The sequence below is a fragment of the Sphaeramia orbicularis genome, chromosome 22, assembly GCF_902148855.1.
Source record: "Sphaeramia orbicularis chromosome 22, fSphaOr1.1, whole genome shotgun sequence".
NCBI classification, from domain to species: domain Eukaryota; kingdom Metazoa; phylum Chordata; class Actinopteri; order Kurtiformes; family Apogonidae; genus Sphaeramia; species Sphaeramia orbicularis.
In genome coordinates, this window is record NC_043978.1 from 39,113 (window position 1) to 58,950 (window position 19,838).

Consider the following 19,838-nt stretch of genomic DNA (forward strand, 5'->3'; position numbering starts at 1 on the left):
TCTACGTAGCAGCATTACAAATACAGAAGCAAACGTGTCAGAAGTGATCCGATGTTTTTACACTAAGATCTGAGTCCATGCCTCCTCTGCCCCAGAGTGGGTTTTTTCAGACTCTCAGGCTTTTCCTCTGCCGTTCTCTGGGTGAGTTTTTTCACAGCAGAATGCTGCAGAATCATTATCCCCTGCAGACTCCTCCAATTATTCATCCAGTGTGCTGCTGACACAGGACCTATTTATAGGTTTCCCAAAATGACCTCAGCAGTGACTGGAACAAACACATGAACACATGTAGGATATTAGTTCAGTGAAGAACACACACACACACACACACATATATATATATATATATATATATATATATATATATATATATATATATATATATATACATACAGCCTTCGTATCATATGTGTCAGTTCCATCCCAGAAGAATCAGAAAAAAAGTGAAAAGATGACACAGCATCTGTTTCAGCTGAGTGAAGAACTGTAAAACCAGTACATTTAAAACTGTCAGAGCTCACAGAGGCACCAGAAACAGTCACTACCTTAAAGGACCTCCTGCTGGTGGCTCCCCCTACAGTCCATAAACGGTACTGTGTGTACCAGCTGTGGTCCAGTCTGGATCTGAGGAAAACTCACACATTTATCCAAGAGTCACTGATGAAGCAAAACAATGAATGTGAGTTCAAGCATGAGTTCAGAGCGGGAAAAGTAGACCAACAGCATTTAGACGAACAGGATGGAGTTATTTATACAAAGAACAGAAACCAAGAAACCTTCATCAGGTTAACTACAGACTGTAAAAGTGTGGAAGGAACTGATGGAAAAACTGAAGAAAGAACAGAAACAAAGGAACTGAGTTCAAAAGACGAACGGAAAGAGTTTAAAAACAAAAGAGTTTAGATTAGAATGGATCCAACAGGACCAGGTCCAAACAATACCAGGTCCACCAGGACCAGATGCAACAGTACCAGGTCCAACAATACCAGGTCCACCAGGACCAGATCCAACAGTACCAGGTCTAACAGGACCAGTTCCAAAAGGATCAGGTCAACCAGGACCAGGTCCAACAGGACCAGTTTGAGGTCTACTTCGTAATCCACCAGTACCAGGTCCAACAGGACCAGGCCCAACAGTACCAGGTCCAGGTCTCCTTCCTAGTCCACCAGTACCACGTCCAGGTCTCCTTCCTGGTTCACCAGTACCAGGTCAAGGTCTTCTTCCTGGTCCACCAGTACCAGGTCCAGGTCTCCTTCCTAGTCCACCAGTACCAGGTCCAGGTCTTTTTTCCTAGTCCACCAGTACCAGGTCCAGGTCTTCTTCCTAGTCCACCAGTACCAGGTCCAGGTCTTCTTCCTGGTCCACCAGTACCAGGTCCAAGTCTTCTTCCTAGTCCATCAGTACCAGGTTCAGGTCTTTTTCCTAGTCCACCAGTACCAGGTCTTCTTCCTAGTCCACCAGTACCAGGTCCAGGTCTTCTTCCTGGTCCACCAGTACCAGGTCCAGGTCTTCTTCCTAGTCTCAGGTCATATCTGTGCAGAGTACAAAGGCTTTTGTTGAAAACAAACAGATGTAGATAAAACACTGTGGTCACAGTTGAAATGGAAACGGATGTGTGTGATTGAAGACTGAGTAGAAATCTCATGTTCTCTGAGAATGTGAGAAAGAACATGCGGTCATGTGGTTCATGTGGTCATGTGGTCATGTGGTTCATGTGGTTCATGTGGTCATGTGGTTCATGTGGTTCATGTGGTTCATGTGGTCATGTGGTTCATGTGGTTCATGTGGTCATGTGGTTCATGTGGTTCATGTGGTCATGTGGTCATGTGGTTCATGTGGTCATGTGGTTCATGTGGTTCATGTGGTTCATGTGGTTCATGTGGTTCATGTGGTCATGTGGTTCATGTGGTTCATGTGGTTCATGTGGTCATGTGGTTCATGTGGTCATGTGGTCATGTGGTTCATGTGGTTCATGTGGTCATGTGGTTCATGTGGTTCATGTGGTCATGTGGTTCATGTGGTTCATGTGGTCATGTGGTTCATGTGGTTCATGTGGTCATGTGGTTCATGTGGTCATGTGGTTCATGTGGTCATGTGGTCATGTGGTTCATGTGGTCATGTGGTTCACGTGGTTCATGTGGTCATGTGGTTCATGTGGTTCGTGTGGTCATGTGGTTCATGTGGTTCATGTGGTCATGTGGTTCATGTGGTTCATGTGGTCATGTGGTTCATGTGGTTCATGTGGTTCATGTGGTTCATGTGGTCATGTGGTTCATGTGGTCATGTGGTCATGTGGTTCATGTGGTTCATGTGGTCATGTGGTTCATGTGGTTCATGTGACTGTGCCCTACAAACACCAGACTGGACTGGTTCTGCCTGTAGATAGTGCACAGTTTATCTGCTCAGCAGGACGACGAGCTTTGGCAGAGTGTCAGGATGCAGCACAGAGTTTTTAGTCTGTAGACCAGGACTGTCAAACTCCTGTTCTTTCAGGTTCCACATTCAGTCTGATCTGATCTGCAGTGGACCGAACCAGGAAAATAAGAACAGAAGAACCCAGAAATAATGACAACTACAAATGTTTGTCTGCGTTTTAGTGCAAAAAAACACCCCAATAAAATTATGAAAATACTTACTTTTATAAACTATCCAAATAAAGGGAATAACCATAAAAAACTGAAATTTTAGTTTTAAAAAATTTAGTGTAATTTTCCCAGTCTTCTTCCTCCACTTCTCATTAGTCCATGTGCATTCTGGATCAGATCTCCAAAGACACTAAACACTGAGGAACAGGAAGAAAAGAGTTCAAACTGGACTGAATTTAATACAGACATTTCAGGTTGGACACATTTGGAAATGGAAAGATTTTCAGAATTTAATTGTATTTTTGCACTGAAACAAAGACAAACATTTGAAGTTGTCATTATTTATAGATGTAATGTATCTTTTTTTTTTTTTTCCATCAAACCCAGTAGTAAATCTGCAGTCCTTCTTTTGTGTGGGTTCTTCTGCTGTTATTATTGGACTGTAGATCAGATTGGTCTGGATGTGGAACCCACACTAAAATGAGTTCCACAGCCTGGACTGTGGAATTTATACACTGTGTAAATTCATCCCAGGGGTTGGACTGGAACCTTTGGGGGGACACATTTGGGCCCCGGGATGCATGTTTGAGACCCCTGATGTAAAAGGTCTGGATGCAGGTCAGTCCAGGACCCAGAGTTTCCATGGACCTTATGGTGTCAGCTGACTCTGGTGAACAGACAGTTGTTGTTTTTTTGGACCTCTCGTCTGTTTTGGACTGATCATAATATTCTGATGAGCACACTTCAGGAACTTGGGCGGTCTGGTTTGGTTTTAAAAAAGTCAGTTGATTGTTAATATCGTCAGTGTAATTTCTGCATTTCACAAATTCATCCCAGGGGCTAGATTGGACCCATTGGTGGGCTGGATTTGGCCCCTGAGATGCATGTTTGACACCTGGGCTCTAACAGGTTTGTCAGTGGGTAGGACCTGGTAGAACCTGGTAGGAACTGGCAGGACCTGGTAGGACCTGGTAGAACCTGGTAGGACCTGGTAGAACCTGGTAGGAACTGGTAGAACCTGGTAGGAACTGGCAGAACCTGGTAGAAGCTGGTGGGACCTGGTAGAACCTGGTGGGACCTGGTAGAACCTGGTAGGAACTGGCAGAACCTGGTAGAAGCTGGTGGGACCTGGTAGAACCTAGTGGGACCTGGTAGAACCTGGTAGGACTTGGTAGAACCTGGTAGGAACTGGCAGGACCTGGTAGGACCTGGTAGAACCTGGTAGGACCTGGTAGAACCTGGTAGAACCTGGTAGGAACTGGTAGAACCTGGTAGGAACTGGCAGAACCTGGTAGAAGCTGGTGGGACCTGGTAGAACCTGGTAGGACTTGGTAGAACCAGTAGCACCTGGTAGGACCTGGTAGGACCTGGTAGAACCTGGTGGGACCTGGTAGAACAGTACTGGTGTGGAAGTGTTACGGCTCAGACTTTACTTACACCGACTACATCATTTTGAAAAGCACTTAATAAAATAAATGATCCTCAGAGGAGGTGAGGACAGAAAGCCAGACCAGTACACAGGTCCTGACAGCGGTCTGATGGTCTGTTTGGGTTTGGTCCCAGTACACCACCTCAGTAGATGTGGTCCACCATAACAGGGTTGGATGTTCACCTGCTCCTCCACCTCAGGTTCCATCAGAGAAGCTTTGTCCTCTTTTTCAGGCTGTAGTTTGGTGGAGTTTTCCACAGGTCAGTCAGTCCGTCATCCTTCCGTCCACATCTGTCAGTATTTAACAGAAGTGTTTCTGTTCGTAGGATCACCACGACCGCTGCCTGCATGATGGACCTGAGACGATACCCCCTGGACGAGCAGAACTGCACCCTGGAGATAGAGAGCTGTAAGGGACTGAGCCCGTAGGTTCAGATGTGGACCACACATTTACATTTAGTTTAACCATTAAAGACCCAAAAAAAATACAGTTCAAATACATTTGCATATGTATCATAATTTCACAAATATTTCTTTTGTATTTATGAGATTAAACTGTTAATTTAAAGTTTAATACTGTAAAAAAATAAATAAATAAATAAAATGAGATAAAATTACTGACAGTTAACAGTAACAGAAGTATTAGTTCTGTCAGTTGAACCAGACTTGTTTGTTAATTGACAAATATCTTGTGTAATTACAGGAGGTTTCACAACAAAAATGTTGAATAAATGTATTTTTGTGAATGTATAACATGTATAAGCACTGATAAACTGTCCAAATACAGTTTTTATCAGTGGATTGGACAACTGAGTCTCATTGAAAATTATTTATATATATATTTATAGGGAATTGGATTGTTTTAATACATGCAAATATTCTGTATTAAACAGTAAAAAGTTTAAAAAAAAAAAGCAAAATCTCATGTAAAGTTAGGGCAAAAAACTGTATTTTAATTATGGAAAATTACCGTATTTTTATGAGACGGTTATTTTCTGTTATTTTACAGTATTTTTTTGGCACCCCGCTGCTGGAATAATACCATTTTTTTGCTTTTTTTTTTTTTTTCCAGTGCAGATCAGTGTGACTGTGTGTGGTCTGTTCCTTTCAGATGGATACACCACAGATGACATCGAGTTCTACTGGCAGGGAGGAAGTAACGCAGGTTCTGTCACTGGCGTGGAGAACATCGAGCTGCCACAGTTCTCCATCATCGACTACCAAACACTGTCCAAGAAGGCGGTGTTTGCCACAGGTACCAGAGGCATCATTCAATAGAGGGTCTGCACGTGACGACAGCGCTAACGTGTGCCCGACATTTGTGCATATAATGTCCAGACTTCCACAAAGAAAAACTCCAAAAAACCCAGTGAGAAAAGAGACACCTTAGGGAAAACCACAGTGAAGGACAGATCCACTCCCATGGACGGACAGACTGGAGATGGACCAGGACTGATGGACGGCCATTTGATGTTGGACTACCTTTGTCCTGGTTCTGTCCTCAGTCCTGGTGGACTACCTTTGTCCTGGTTCTGTCCTCTGTCCTGGTTCTGTCCTCAGTCCTGGTGGACTACCTTTGTCCTGGTTCTGTCCCTCAGGTCCAGTCAGTGTCCTGGTTCTGTCCTCTGTAGACTGGTACCCTGTCCCCCTGTGGACACAGTACTGTGGACAGAACCATCACACATGGGCCTATCCAGGTCCAGGACCAGGACAGTGGACCAGTTCCAGACCTTTAGTGGATTCAAACAGTTTGTGGTCCAGACTCATATGGTTTCTATAAATCTGTGCATCCAGGTGGAACCGGTCCAACTGGGTTCAACAGTGTCATACGTAGTCCACACCTGTATGTGGAACTGTAACAAACACAGACTGAGCATGTGCAGGAGACAGGAAAACCACAGAAGAACACACTGAGCATGTGCAGGAGGTTCCATCCTTTGTTTTCTTCTTCTGGTAACATGGTACTGTGGTCGTCATGGTTTCCATACAGTGGTGTTGGTCCTATCCATACGCCAACACCAGGGGGGCGGAGCCAACACCAAGGGGGTGGAGCTGGGACATGTTTAAGCTCTGGGACCTGTTCGACTCCATATCTGAGCACAGTACTGTGGACACAAGAGGACACTGAGTTCATGGAACAGTGTCCATGATTGGATCTGGGACAACAACATGTCCTTACTGCTGATTGGACCAGGACAAATGAGAACATCTGATTGGCTCTGTGGTCATAGACACACCCATATTTGGTGCCTCAGTACTGTAGACATTACCCATTAATAAAGTGGATTTTTGTGAGACTGCCCTGTTTTAGGTTCTACAGGTAGAACCCATTCCAAACAGATCTACTGTCATGGACCAACCACACATACAGGGTTAGAGTTCTTTTCCTCTTTACATCCTCAAAACTGGCAGGTACCAGCCCTGTTCTTAGTCCAGCTGGTACCAGCCCTGTGCTCAGTCCAGCTGGTACCAGCCCCACATTCAGTCCACTGTTCTTTAGAATCTGTTCCTTCTACACACATGACCCCTGTGTGAACCCTAACCCTGCTGTTTCAGTCTGGTCTGTCTCAGTCTGGTCTGTTTCAGTCTGGTCTGTCTCAGTCTGGTCTGTTTCAGTCTGGTCTGTTTCAGTCTGGTCTGTTTCAGTCTGGTCTGTTTCAGTCTGGTCTGTTTCAGTCTGGTCTGTTTCAGTCTGGTCTGTCTCAGTCTGGTCTGTTTCAGTCTGGTCTGTCTCAGTCTGGTCTGTTTCAGTCTGGTCTGTTTCAGTCTGGTCTGTTTCAGTCTGGTCTGTCTCAGTCTGGTCTGTTTCAGTCTGGTCTGTCTCAGTCTGGTCTGTCTCAGTCTGGTCTGTTTCAGTCTGGTCTGTCTCAGTCTGGTCTGTCTCAGTCTGGTCTGTTTCAGTCTGGTCTGTTTCAGTCTGGTCTGTCTCAGTCTGGTCTGTTTCAGTCTGGTCTGTCTCAGTCTGGTCTGTTTCAGTCTGGTCTGTTTCAGTCTGGTCTGTCTCAGTCTGGTCTGTTTCAGTCTGGTCTGTCTCAGTCTGGTCTGTCTCAGTCTGGTCTGTCTCAGTCTGGTCTGTTTCAGTCTGGTCTGTTTCAGTCTGGTCTGTCTCAGTCTGGTCTGTTTCAGTCTGGTCTGTTTCAGTCTGGTCTGTTTCAGTCTGGTCTGTCTCAGTCTGGTCTGTTTCAGTCTGGTCTGTTTCAGTCTGGTCTGTCTCAGTCTGGTCTGTTTCAGTCTGGTCTGTTTCAGTCTGGTCTGTCTCAGTCTGGTCTGTTTCAGTCTGGTCTGTCTCAGTCTGGTCTGTTTCAGTCTGGTCTGTCTCAGTCTGGTCTGTTTCAGTCTGGTCTGTTTCAGTCTGGTCTGTCTCAGTCTGGTCTGTTTCAGTCTGGTCTGTCTCAGTCTGGTCTGTTTCAGTCTGGTCTGTCTCAGTCTGGTCTGTTTCAGTCTGGTCTGTTTCAGTCTGGTCTGTTTCAGTGTGGTCTGTTTCAGTCTCCTCTGCTCTTGTGCTTCTCCTCCAGGTTCTTATCCTCGTCTGTCTCTGAGCTTCAAGTTGAAGAGGAACATTGGATATTTCATCCTGCAGACATACATGCCTTCCATCCTGATCACCATCCTGTCCTGGGTCTCCTTCTGGATCAACTACGACGCCTCAGCCGCCAGAGTCGCATTAGGTCACTGACTTCTGTCTGTTTAACATTAGACCAGTGTTTGAGTTAGACAACAAGAAGGACCATGAATGAGATCTGCACTATTACACAGCACATCTGTGACTCTACCTATATTTATAGAAGTACTGATACACATATACTTATATATGTATATAAGTACTGATACACATATACTTATAGATGTATATAAGTACTGATACACATATACTTATAGATGTATATAAGTACTGATACACATATACTTATAGATGTATATAAGTACTGACACACATATACTTATAGATGTATAGAAGTACTGATACACATATACTTATAGATGTATATAAGTACTGATACACATATACTTATAGATGTATATAAGTACTGATACACATATACTTATAGATGTATATAAGTACTGATACACATATACTTATAGATGTATATAAGTACTGATACACATATACTTATAGATGTATATAAGTACTGATACACGTATACTTATAGATGTATATAAGTACTGATACACATATACTTATAGATGTATATAAGTACTGATACACATATACTTATATATGTATATAAGTACTTGTATATGTATATAAATACTTATATATGTATATAAGTAGTAAGTACTTATATACATATACTTATATATGTACATATATAAGTACTTGTATATGTATATAAGTACTTATACTTATATACATATATAAGTACTTATATATGTGTATAAGTACTTCTATACATACAGCAGATGTAGATAAAAGTGTCCACTGTGCTCGTCAGCTGTTTCCTGTTCTAGCTCCACCCACTGTCACATTTCCTGTTCTAGCTCCGCCTACTGTCACATGTGTAAACCCCTGTTGTATCAGCTGATCTGTCCGTTTAAGATCCAGGCTGTGGTTGTGGATCATTCACAGTCCAGTTTTGGACGACAGTGTTCCATCACATGTCCATGTGTTCTAAATGTGTCCTGAGTCACTGAACCAGTGTTTGATCAAGTCAGTGGAAGTGACCCCCCCCCCCCCCCACTGTCTGCAGGTATAACCACTGTACTGACCATGACTACCACCCCCCCCCCCCCCCACTGTCTGCAGGTATAACCACTGTACTGACCATGACTACCACCCCCCCCCCACTGTCTGCAGGTATAACCACTGTACTGACCATGACTAACCCCCCCCCCTCACTGTCTGCAGGTATAACCACTGTACTGACCATGACTACCACCCCCCCCCCTCACTGTCTGCAGGTATAACCACTGTACTGACCATGACTACCCCCCCCCCTCACTGTCTGCAGGTATAACCACTGTACTGACCATGACTACCACCCCCCCCCCACTGTCTGCAGGTATAACCACTGTACTGACCATGACTACCCCCCCCCCCTCACTGTCTGCAGGTATAACCACTGTACTGACCATGACTACCACCCCCCCCCCCCACTGTCTGCAGGTATAAACCACTGTACTGACCATGACTACCACCCCCCCCCCCCCACTGTCTGCAGGTATAACCACTGTACTGACCATGACTACCCCCCCCCCCCACTGTCTGCAGGTATAACCACTGTACTGACCATGACTACCCCCCCCCCAGTGTCTGCAGGTATAACCACTGTACTGACCATGACTACCACCCCCCCCCCCCCACTGTCTGCAGGTATAACCACTGTACTGACCATGACTACCCCCCCCCCACTGTCTGCAGGTATAACCACTGTACTGACCATGACTACCACCCCCCCCCCCCACTGTCTGCAGGTATAACCACTGTACTGACCATGACTACCCCCCCCCCACTGTCTGCAGGTATAACCACTGTACTGACCATGACTACCACCCCCCCCCCCCACTGTCTGCAGGTATAACCACTGTACTGACCATGACTACCCCCCCCCCACTGTCTGCAGGTATAACCACTGTACTGACCATGACTACCACCCCCCCCTCACTGTCTGCAGGTATAACCACTGTACTGACCATGACTACCCCCCCCCCCCACTGTCTGCAGGTATAACCACTGTACTGACCATGACTACCCCCCCCCCCCCCCCACTGTCTGCAGGTATAACCACTGTACTGACCATGACTACCACCCCCCCCCCCCCCCCCCACTGTCTGCAGGTATAACCACTGTACTGACCATGACTACCCCCCCCCCCGACTGTCTGCAGGTATAACCACTGTACTGACCATGACTACCCCCCCCCCCCCCACTGTCTGCAGGTATAACCACTGTACTGACCATGACTACCCCCCCCCCCCACTGTCTGCAGGTATAACCACTGTACTGACCATGACTACCCCCCCCCCCCCCTCACTGTCTGCAGGTATAACCACTGTACTGACCATGACTACCCCCCCCCCCACTGTCTGCAGGTATAACCACTGTACTGACCATGACTACCCCCCCCCACTGTCTGCAGGTATAACCACTGTACTGGTACAAACCACTACAGATGGTCCAGATGGTCCAGAATGCAGCAGCGCGTCTGGTCTTCAATCAGCCTAAAAGGGCACATGTCACCCCCTTACTCATTGAGTTACACTGGCTACCCATAGCTGCCCGCATCAAATTCAAATCTTTAATCCTAGCCTACAAAATTCTCCGTGGGTCTGCTCCTGTCTACTTAGGTGCACTAATAAAAGCTTATGTCGCCCCACGACCACTCCGCTCGTCTGGGGAACGTAGTCTGGTGGTCCCCAGACCTTGTACAAGACAATCCAGGCTCTTTTCATGGGTCGTTCCACGTTGGTGGAACGCTCTACCAAGTGCTACAAGAACAGAGTCATCCCTGCCTATCTTCAAGAAGCTCCTGAAGACCCAGCTCTTCCGAGAGCACCTCCTGTCCTAGCACTTTCAAACATTCCATTTTAAATATTCTAATAAGGTTTTTCCCAGGACAACCACAGATTCTTTCACGATTATCTCTGGAGCTGCTGCGGTGGTCCGGCCTCTTCCCTGCCCTCATCATCACCACTCACTTATCCTCAACCGCCTCCATGTGTCTCCCCCTACTCCCCCCTTCTCCCCCTCTCCCCCAGTCCCTATCTCTATCGCTCTCTCTTTTTCCCCTTCTCTACTCTCTCTCTTTAACCCCAACTGGTCAAGGCAGACGGCCATTCTCCAGGAGTCTGGGTCTGCTCCAGGTTTCTGCTGTTAAAGGGAAGTTTTTCCTCGCCACTGTCACCAGTCACAAGTGTTTGCTCCTGGAGGATTCTGTTGGGTTTCTGTAAATTGGCTTAGAGTCTGGTTTTGACCAACTCTATATATAAAATGTCAAGAGATAACTTTCTTGTGATCTGGCGCTATATAAATAAAATTTGATTGATTGAGTGATTTAATTGGTTTTCCCCTGTAAGTCGCTTTGGAAAAAGCGTCTGCCAAATGCGTAAACATAAACATAAACATAAACATACTGACCATGACTACCCCCCCCCCACTGTCTGCAGGTATAACCACTGTACTGACCATGACTACCCCCCCCCCCCCTCACTGTCTGCAGGTATAACCACGGTACTGACCATGACTACCACCCCCCCCCCCCCCCCCTGTCTGCAGGTATAACCACTGTACTGACCATGACTACCCCCCCCCCCCCCCCCCCTCACTGTCTGCAGGTATAACCACTGTACTGACCATGACTACCCCCCCCTCACTGTCTGCAGGTATAACCACTGTACTGACCATGACTACCCCCCCCCACCCCCCTCACTGTCTGCAGGTATAACCACTGTACTGACCATGACTACCCCCCCCCCCCCCCCTCACTGTCTGCAGGTATAACCACTGTACTGACCATGACTACCACCCCCCCCCCCCACTGTCTGCAGGTATAACCACTGTACTGACCATGACTACCACCCCCCCCCCCACTGTCTGCAGGTATAACCACTGTACTGACCATGACTACCACCCCCCCCCCCCCCCCCACTGTCTGCAGGTATAACCACTGTACTGACCATGACTACCACCCCCCCCCTCACTGTCTGCAGGTATAACCACTGTACTGACCATGACTACCATCAACACCCACCTGAGGGAGACTCTGCCTAAGATTCCTTATGTGAAGGCCATAGACATTTACCTGATGGGCTGTTTCGTCTTCGTCTTCCTGGCTCTGCTGGAGTACGCCTTCGTAAACTACATTTTCTTCGGTCGAGGTCCGCACCTGCAGAAGAAAGTGGCAGAAAAGGCAGCGAAGGCCAACAACCAGAACAAGAGCAGACTGGAGGGAAACAAAGTCCAGGTGAAAACACCAGCATTTATTCCACATGTGGGAACGGATGAACGGTGGGTCAGATTTAGGATTAGGATAAATACTAATACTACTATAAATATGTCCACAGACTGATGGACCCACAGTGGACATAGTTAGACACTTATGAATATGAGGACACTGATGTGAGTCCATCGTGGTGACTTTGGCTCATGCAGAGGACGTGGACTGAATATTCAGTCCTTAATGCCACGTTTCCACTACGTGGAACCAGCTTGACTCGACTCGGCTCGGCTCGGTATTCCTGGAGAGCATTTCCATTACAAGATACTACAGACTTTACAGTACCTGGATGCGGCGCATTACTTCCGCGTCGTCTGTTCAGAGAGTTGCTGATAAACTTGCTCGTTGCATGTTGTCTCGTCTGAATTTTTATTTCGGCCATCAAAGACTGAATCTCCTGGACCGACCCTGGTGTAGTTTTGGGCTGTTATGTGAATTAATGTACCACTGTATTTACTGTCCACTTCTGCATCTGTTGTTTGTCAAACGGCGGGTCACAGTGAAAACTGTCTGACCAATCAGTGGTCTACAGTGTTTATACGTCACCTTTTCGTATCTGGTCCCCAGTCCTGGAACCGTGGCAGAGGTGATACCAAAAAAGTAGTACCGGGTACCAGATTCCAGGTCATTTTTCGTAATGGAAATGCAAAAAAAGGCCGAGCCGAGTCGAGTCGAGCCGAGCCGATACCACGTAGTGGAAATGGGGCATTAGACCACCACCCCAGGAAACATGTGTGATCAGCCTGCATACGTAGGCCATCCAGACCAGCTCCAGATGTGGACTGACTGATCAGATCCCACTGCACCTGCGGTTCTTTCACACCTTCCATCAGAACTACCCTCCCGTGGTGGGAGTGTGAAGTTGGTTCTGTAAACGGAACCGGTTCTGAGAACTGAAAATGGAACTGGTTCCATTTGCGGATCCAGGTCCGTTTAAGGATCTCAGAACCAGCTCCGTTGAAGGATCGTGGAACTAGTTTCGTTTATAGAACTCAGAACCAAGCCGTGCTCCGACCTCCAAGCCCCACTTTTCCCGCATCAAGCCCTCCAAGCCCGGCTCCTGTGAGGCTGGGAGGGGTTCTACACTGTGGTGAACCAGGAGACCAAGCCGCTCCTCCACGGACCTCAGATCTGGTCCCAAGTAACGATCTCCTTCCGGTCTGAGCCAAAAAGTAATCCACATGTGCACTCTTCTGCTGTTTATATTTTCTTTAATGCTGGTGAATGTCATTCATGACTTCCTTAACGTTAACTCCAGCTCCCACATCGCCTCATCGTGCCCTGCAGGAAGCCGTCCTACAGGCCCTGAACGCTGCCTTCTGCGTCTTGCAGAGCGGTGCAGTAAACCACTGTGACCAGGGGCGCGGATCCAGTTCCAAGAATCTATCTATCTATCTTCCTTGAACGGTATGATTATAAAACTGTATGACATGTTTAAAGTTAAGGGGAAAAAAATTATATGATGTGATATAAGGAATGAATCGTGCGCTGTCCATTGTGCTGAATCCAAGATCCTTACACAGAAAGTGGTTCTCAATAAGCAGATCCGAGAAAGCTTTTTCGGAGCCAGCATAGAACTGAACTTCCAAGGTCCGTTTCAGTTCAACGTAACTGGTAGCTGAAGAAAAGCCTGGAGCTTGGAGGTCCATACTGCGGTCTGCAGCCCGACAGGAGCCAGCGTTAGAAGACTGTAGACCGGCTTCCTGCAGGACACAACACAGCGATGTGGGAGTTGGAGTTGGTGTTCATGATGTAAAATAAAATGACATTCACCAGCATTAAAGAAAATATAAACAGCAGAAGAGTGCACATGTGGATTACTTTTTGGCTCAGACCGGAAGGAGATCATTACTCAGGACTAGATCTGAGGTCCGTGGAGGAGCGGCTTGGTCCCCTGGTTCAACGCGGTGTAGAGCCCCTCCCAGCCCCACAGGAGCCAGGCTTGGAGGGCTTGATGTGGGCGAAGCGGGGCTTGGAGGTCGGAGCACGGCTTCGTTCTGAGTTCTGTAAACGAAACTAGTTCCACAATCCTTAAACGGAGCTGGTTCCGAATAAGCAGATCCGAGAAAGCTTATTCATAACCAGCACAGAACTGGACTTCCGAGGTCCGTTTAAGTTTGGAACTAGTTTCATCAGGGTCAGAGTCAGGGGTCAGGGTCAGGGGTCAGGGGTCAGGGTCAGGGTGGTGCTTTGTTCATTTTAATTGTCCTCTGACCTGTCCTGTCCTGTTCCGTCCCTGTAGGTGGACACTCATGGAAACATCCTGCTGACCAACCTGACCAGTGACATGGCCGGAGCGGACCTGATGGGCGCGCTCAGTGACCCCAGAGCCACCATGTTCTCCTACGACAGCGCCAGCATACAGTACCGCAAACCCCTGACCGGCCGAGACCTGTACGGACGCCCGGCCGTGGACCGGCCGACGGGACACAAGAAGAGCCGTCTGAGGAGGAGGGCGTCGCAGCTCAAAGTCAAGATCCCAGACCTGACCGACGTCAACGCCATCGACAAGTGGTCCAGGGTGGTCTTCCCCATCACATTCACCTTCTTCAACCTGGTCTACTGGCTTTACTATGTCCACTAGAGTCTGGGTCCACTACAGTCTGGGTCCGGCCTTTATTAGGTCCACTAGAGTCTGGATCGTCTTTTGAAACTTAACTCAGTCTTGTACAGTGACAGTTCTGTCGACTTTGGGCTCATTCATAAATGAGGGAAAACTGCACAGATTTATTTTGTAAATACAGTTGAATATATATGAGCTCTGATTTATTACAGTTTTTTCTGGATTCATACTGAATCGCTCTAAAACTGACACTGAATTTAGGACACAGTCTAATATTTGTGAGTGGACACAAACCAAATGGACTTTGTCCTCTGATCTTCAGTTGGTTTTCTCTTCTTCGTACTCTCTCTTATCTTTTACTTTTCTCTTTGCATGTAAACCAAACACAGCTGGGATTTCTTTAGAATGTGAAATATGGCTGAAGGGACTAATGCCGCGTTTCCACCACGTGGAACCGGCTCGACTCCACTCTGGTACCAGGTCCTATTCCAGCCTGTTTCCACTCTGGTACCAGGTCCTATTCCAGACCGTTTCCACTCTGGTACCAGGTCCTATTCCAGACCGTTTCCACTCTGGTACCAGGTCCTATTCCAGACCATTTCCACTCTGGTACCAGGTCCTATTCCAGACCGTTTCCACTCTGGTACCAGGTCCTATTCCAGACCGTTTCCATCCCAGGATACTACCCACTTTACAGTACGTGGTTGTCATAGCGATGCGGCGCCTTACTTCCGTGTTGTCTGCCCAGAGTTGCTGATAAACTCGCTCATGGCGTGTTGTCTCGTCCAGTATTGGGCAAACTACTTTTTAAAAAAGTAATTAGTTATAGTTACTAGTTACTTACCCAAAAAAGTAACTGAATTAGTAACAGAATTACTCCTTCAGAAATGTAATTAGTTACCAGAGAAAGTAATTATTGCATCACTTTTTCTTCAAATATGTAAAAGAAAACTGATGTTTGAGTGTGTTTCATGGGTCAGTTACAGAGTAGAACAGCAGACAGGTACTGCAATTAACTACAGATTTATTAGAGTGTGAACAAAATTAAAGACATTATCCCTGAAATAATGAAGCAGTGTCATCCTTTGTGGGTTCTACTGCTGTGCCTTTTGATCCTTTGGCAAATTTGAGTTCAGGAAGAAAGGTGATCGAACGTTTGTGTCTTGAAGCGACTTCTGTCTGATAACATTAGTCCTGTCTTAGAACATACTTATTCAGATGGAACTGATGTTCCAAATAAACAGAGCTTCTACACCATGACTGTGGTAAGGCTGGGGTCCACCAGGGCCAGGCTGGGGTCCACCAGGGCCAGGCTGGGGTCCACCAGGGCCAGGCTTTTCCACCACATAAGGGGATCTGCATTTATAGAAGAAGTCATCAATATCTCCTCCTCCCTGATCCAGCGGTAAATGTCTGCAGTCCAGTCAGTTGGACTCACTGATAACTCCTCCCCTAAGTTAGCTGATAACTCCTCCCCTAAGTTAGCTGATAACTCCTCCCCTAAGTTAGCTGATAACTCCTCCCCTAAATTAGCTGCACATGTAGCTGCGTTCAGGTGCCTGTGTTGTGCTGGTTCAACTCAAACTCATAGACGTCATTACTCATTCAGGTGAAGGGGGCGTGGTCAACTCAGACTCATGGACACACAGGTGACACATGAAGGCATTGTGGGGGATTTGAATAGAAGAACAGTTCGTAAACGAATCAGTTCTTATCACTGAACAGAGCCGTTCAGAAGACTGGACGTCTTGAACGTCACACCTCTGGTGCCTGGCTGAGTCAGGACAGATAACAGCTGTTTGATATCAGTGCAAAGTAACGCACCACATTTTACTGTCGGTAACGGTAACGGCGTTGGAACGTTCAAATAGTAATTCATTAGATTACCTGTTACTGGAAAACAATAGCGGCGTTAGTAAGGCCGTTATTTTTAACGCCGTTATTCCCAACACTGTGTCGTCAAACTCCTGCTGAATGTTTGCATCTGAACCTCCTGGACAAACCACGGTGTAGTTTTACAGACTGTCCTCATGTGGATTCACCTACGACAGATTTACTGGAAACTTCTGCATCTGTTTTTGTAAAAGGGCGGGGCACAGAGACGACTCTGACCAATCAGTGGTCTGCAGTGTTTACACAGTGTCACCTTTTAGTATCTGGTCCCCAGTCCTGGAACCTCAGCAGAGGTGAGACCTAAAAACTAGTACCAGGTACCAGATTCCGGGACCTTTTTTAAAATGGAAACTCAAAAAGGACGAGTCGAGTCGAGTCGAGTCGAGTCGAGTCGGTACCACGTAGTGGAAATGCAGCATATGATGAGTTTGTTTCAGATCATGGAGTTGACAGGACGTTGACAGGACGTTCAAGGACATCAGCTGGACTGCTTCTGTTCAGACTGTGTCCAGTGCATGTGCATTTCCCGCTTCTGCACTTTCAAACTAACTCACTCGACTTCATTTGTGTAAAACAGACCCACAGCTTTGCGAGGCTGGACTGAGCTGCTGTGTATTGTAATCAGAATACTGTACGCTTTAGAACTATCATCTGTTTAAGTTAGAAGACACATTAAAGAAAGGTAGAGGTTCAATACCCCACAGTCTGTGAACACTCAGATGGAAGGATCTTTTATATGAAACCAGAGACAGAATGACCAGTGATGACCAGTGATGACCAGTGATGTCCAGTGGTGTCCGACCCCTGTCAGACCACACTGGGGATGCTTCTGGTTCCTTTTCATTTCCAGGTTTTCCAATGAAAAGTGTCATTTCCTGTTTCTTCGTCCATTCCACTCTGTCCTTCATTCATGGGACAGTGTGATTGCAGAGTTTCTTTCTCTTCTTCTGAACAGAGGTTTTACAGACGGTTGGACTTTTGGGCATCATCAAACAGACTGAACCTGACCCACCCATCCAAGTACCAAAACTACAGCTACTGACATTCAGATACAAGCTGCAATTTTTACTGCGACAAGATAAAACAAGAAGTAATGCATAAATGTGTTCACTACTGTACAATCTGTCATGAATTTATGGTTTAAAACTTTTTTTTAGGACACAACAGCCTTTGGTCACCATCAGTTCATCTTTAAAGGTGCAGGAGACATTCATGGCCAGTTTTCCTCAGATCTGTCCATCCTCAGTCATATCCTCAGTATCATGAATCTGTCTGTCTGTCAGTACTCACCTGAATCTCTTGCATTACAGTGAACAGTTTCTTAGTTCCATCCACCACAAACAAACTGTGTTTATGTTCAGAGCCAGTAGGTCACTCGGGCATCTTTGGAATTTTGTCGCGATGTGCATTGTGGGAAACAAAGGCTCACACATCCACCTGACAGCGGCAGCTGCAAAAGACATGACGTGGAAATGCTGCTGCTGCCAGGCGGCTGCGTGAGCCTCCGTTTCCCTTTCCCACATTGCACATCACGACAAAATTCCGAAGATAATAATGGATTGGATTTATATAGCGCCTTTCTAGACACCCAAAGCGCTTTACATTATTTATATTATAAAATTACTGACAGTTAACAGTAACAGAAGTATTAGTTCTGTCAGTTGAACCAGACTTGTTTGTTCATTGACAAATATCTTGTGTAATTACAGGAGGTTTCACAACAAAAATGTTGAATAAATGTATTTTTGTAAATGTATAACATGTATAAGCACTGATAAACTGTCCAAATACAGTTTTTATCAGTGGATTGGACAACTGAGTCTCACTGAAAATTATTTATATATATATTTATAGGCAATTGGATTGTTTTAATACGTGATAATATTCTTTATTAAACATTAAAAAAAAGCAAAATCTTGTGTAAAGTTAGGGCAAAAAAAAACTGTATTTGAATTATGGACAATTACCGTAGTTTTATGAGATGGCTATTTTCCGTTATTTAACAGTATTTTTTCTGCACCCCTGCTGACAGAATATTACTTTGTTTTTTGTTTTTTTTTACAGTGTAGCCTATGACTGAGGTTTGACAGATTAGATGAAAAATTGGTGTCTAAAGTCTCCCACACCTTTAACCTCCACACTGGTGGAACAAACCTGTTGGGCTGTCCGTCTGGTGTCACAGCATTTACTTTGTGCTTATAGTTGAGTACAGTTACACCAGTACATGGACTTTAAATGCAAAAGTACTCTATTACTTCAGCTGTCTCTGCATTTATATAAAAAGTGTCACAAAACCTCTGATGACATTAACCCTTTCATGCATGGATTATGAATTATATTATGTTTTTATTCCTCTTTATGCAAGAAAAAAACAATGTAATTGAAAAAATTGGAGGTACAAAAATGTCCACTCAGCTAGACATCATGCATTTAAGTTTTAAAGCAAAGAAATATGTATTTAACAAACCAATATCAGATAAGGATATACTGTGTGATAACTACTGCTAATCTGATGTTTTGCCACATTTTAAAATATTCTAATACAATCTGTTACCCACTTTATGGAGATAATATGCAAAATATTAAATTTACTTGATGCTAGCACATTTTTTTGAAGTTGAGCTGTGTCCTGATATAGAAGATATTCATGGGACTTCCTGTTGGCCATCTTGTTTAAAAATAAATTTAAAAAAGGACTTCCCCTAACTGACCAATAGGTGTCAGTGTATGGGATAATGTACAAGCGTCCACTGTGTTGGCTGATGTGCAACGAAAACAACAAAACCCATGAATATAGAAGAGAACAGCTTTGGAATAGCTGTGCACTGGAGTGACCACTGTGCATGAAAGGGTTAAAAATTACAACTTTTTGAGTGGGATTCAGTCCAAAAACATCACGCTTAAGGTTCTGAAAGGGTCCAGGTTGTAGGGTTTCAAACTGAACAGCTGACATGAAGGTGGGACCTACTGAGTGACATCACCTGTCTGTCACTGTTTCTGTCTTCCTGGACTTAAACAGAAAAAACAACAGTGAAAAGGATTAAAACGAGCCCCGTTCAAGAGCAGAAGTGAAACCACATGACAGACCCAGTCAGGACCAGTGTCGGCTGCTCGTCTTTCAGACAGAGGAAGCTCTTACGTCAAAAAAACTGTTGTTTTTTAAACAGAAGTTCATCCCTCCATTCCTTTTTCAGAAAATGCTCAGTGACCTTATAGTACCAAGTAAACAAGAAAATGTTGAAATTATATTAAATGTAAACCAGTTAGTCCAGTGGTTGTGTTTTCTTTCAGGTCAGTAAATGAACAGTTCATTTGGTTTGTGTGATTTCACAGCAGAATGTGTGACGGTATTAAACTGAACTGTGTCAGTGAAGGAGCAGATCTGAAAACAGCTGTCAATCAAACCACATTCAGCCTTTGGACCCGTCCTCTAA

General features: G+C 45.6%; 1 protein-coding gene across 2 annotated transcripts in view; it reads left to right on the plus strand.

Annotated features, from left to right (window-relative positions):
* LOC115414402 (gamma-aminobutyric acid receptor subunit beta-1-like) overlaps positions 1–14,658 on the plus strand; it is a 46,737-nt gene extending 32,079 nt beyond the window's left edge. Inside the window, exons 3-8 of one of the 2 annotated variants that reach the window (XM_030127734.1) lie at positions 4,341–4,423; positions 5,126–5,269; positions 7,530–7,682; positions 11,662–11,915; positions 14,191–14,523; positions 14,572–14,658. In XM_030127734.1, the coding sequence (XP_029983594.1) occupies positions 4,341–4,423; positions 5,126–5,269; positions 7,530–7,682; positions 11,662–11,915; positions 14,191–14,523; positions 14,572–14,580 (976 nt within the window). In that variant the 3' untranslated portion in view covers positions 14,581–14,658. Of the gene's footprint in view, positions 1–4,340; positions 4,424–5,125; positions 5,270–7,529; positions 7,683–11,661; positions 11,916–14,190 lie in introns of both variants that reach the window. The other variant, XM_030127733.1, reaches the window with a different exon arrangement.
* Positions 14,659–19,838: the final 5,180 nt, after the last annotated feature.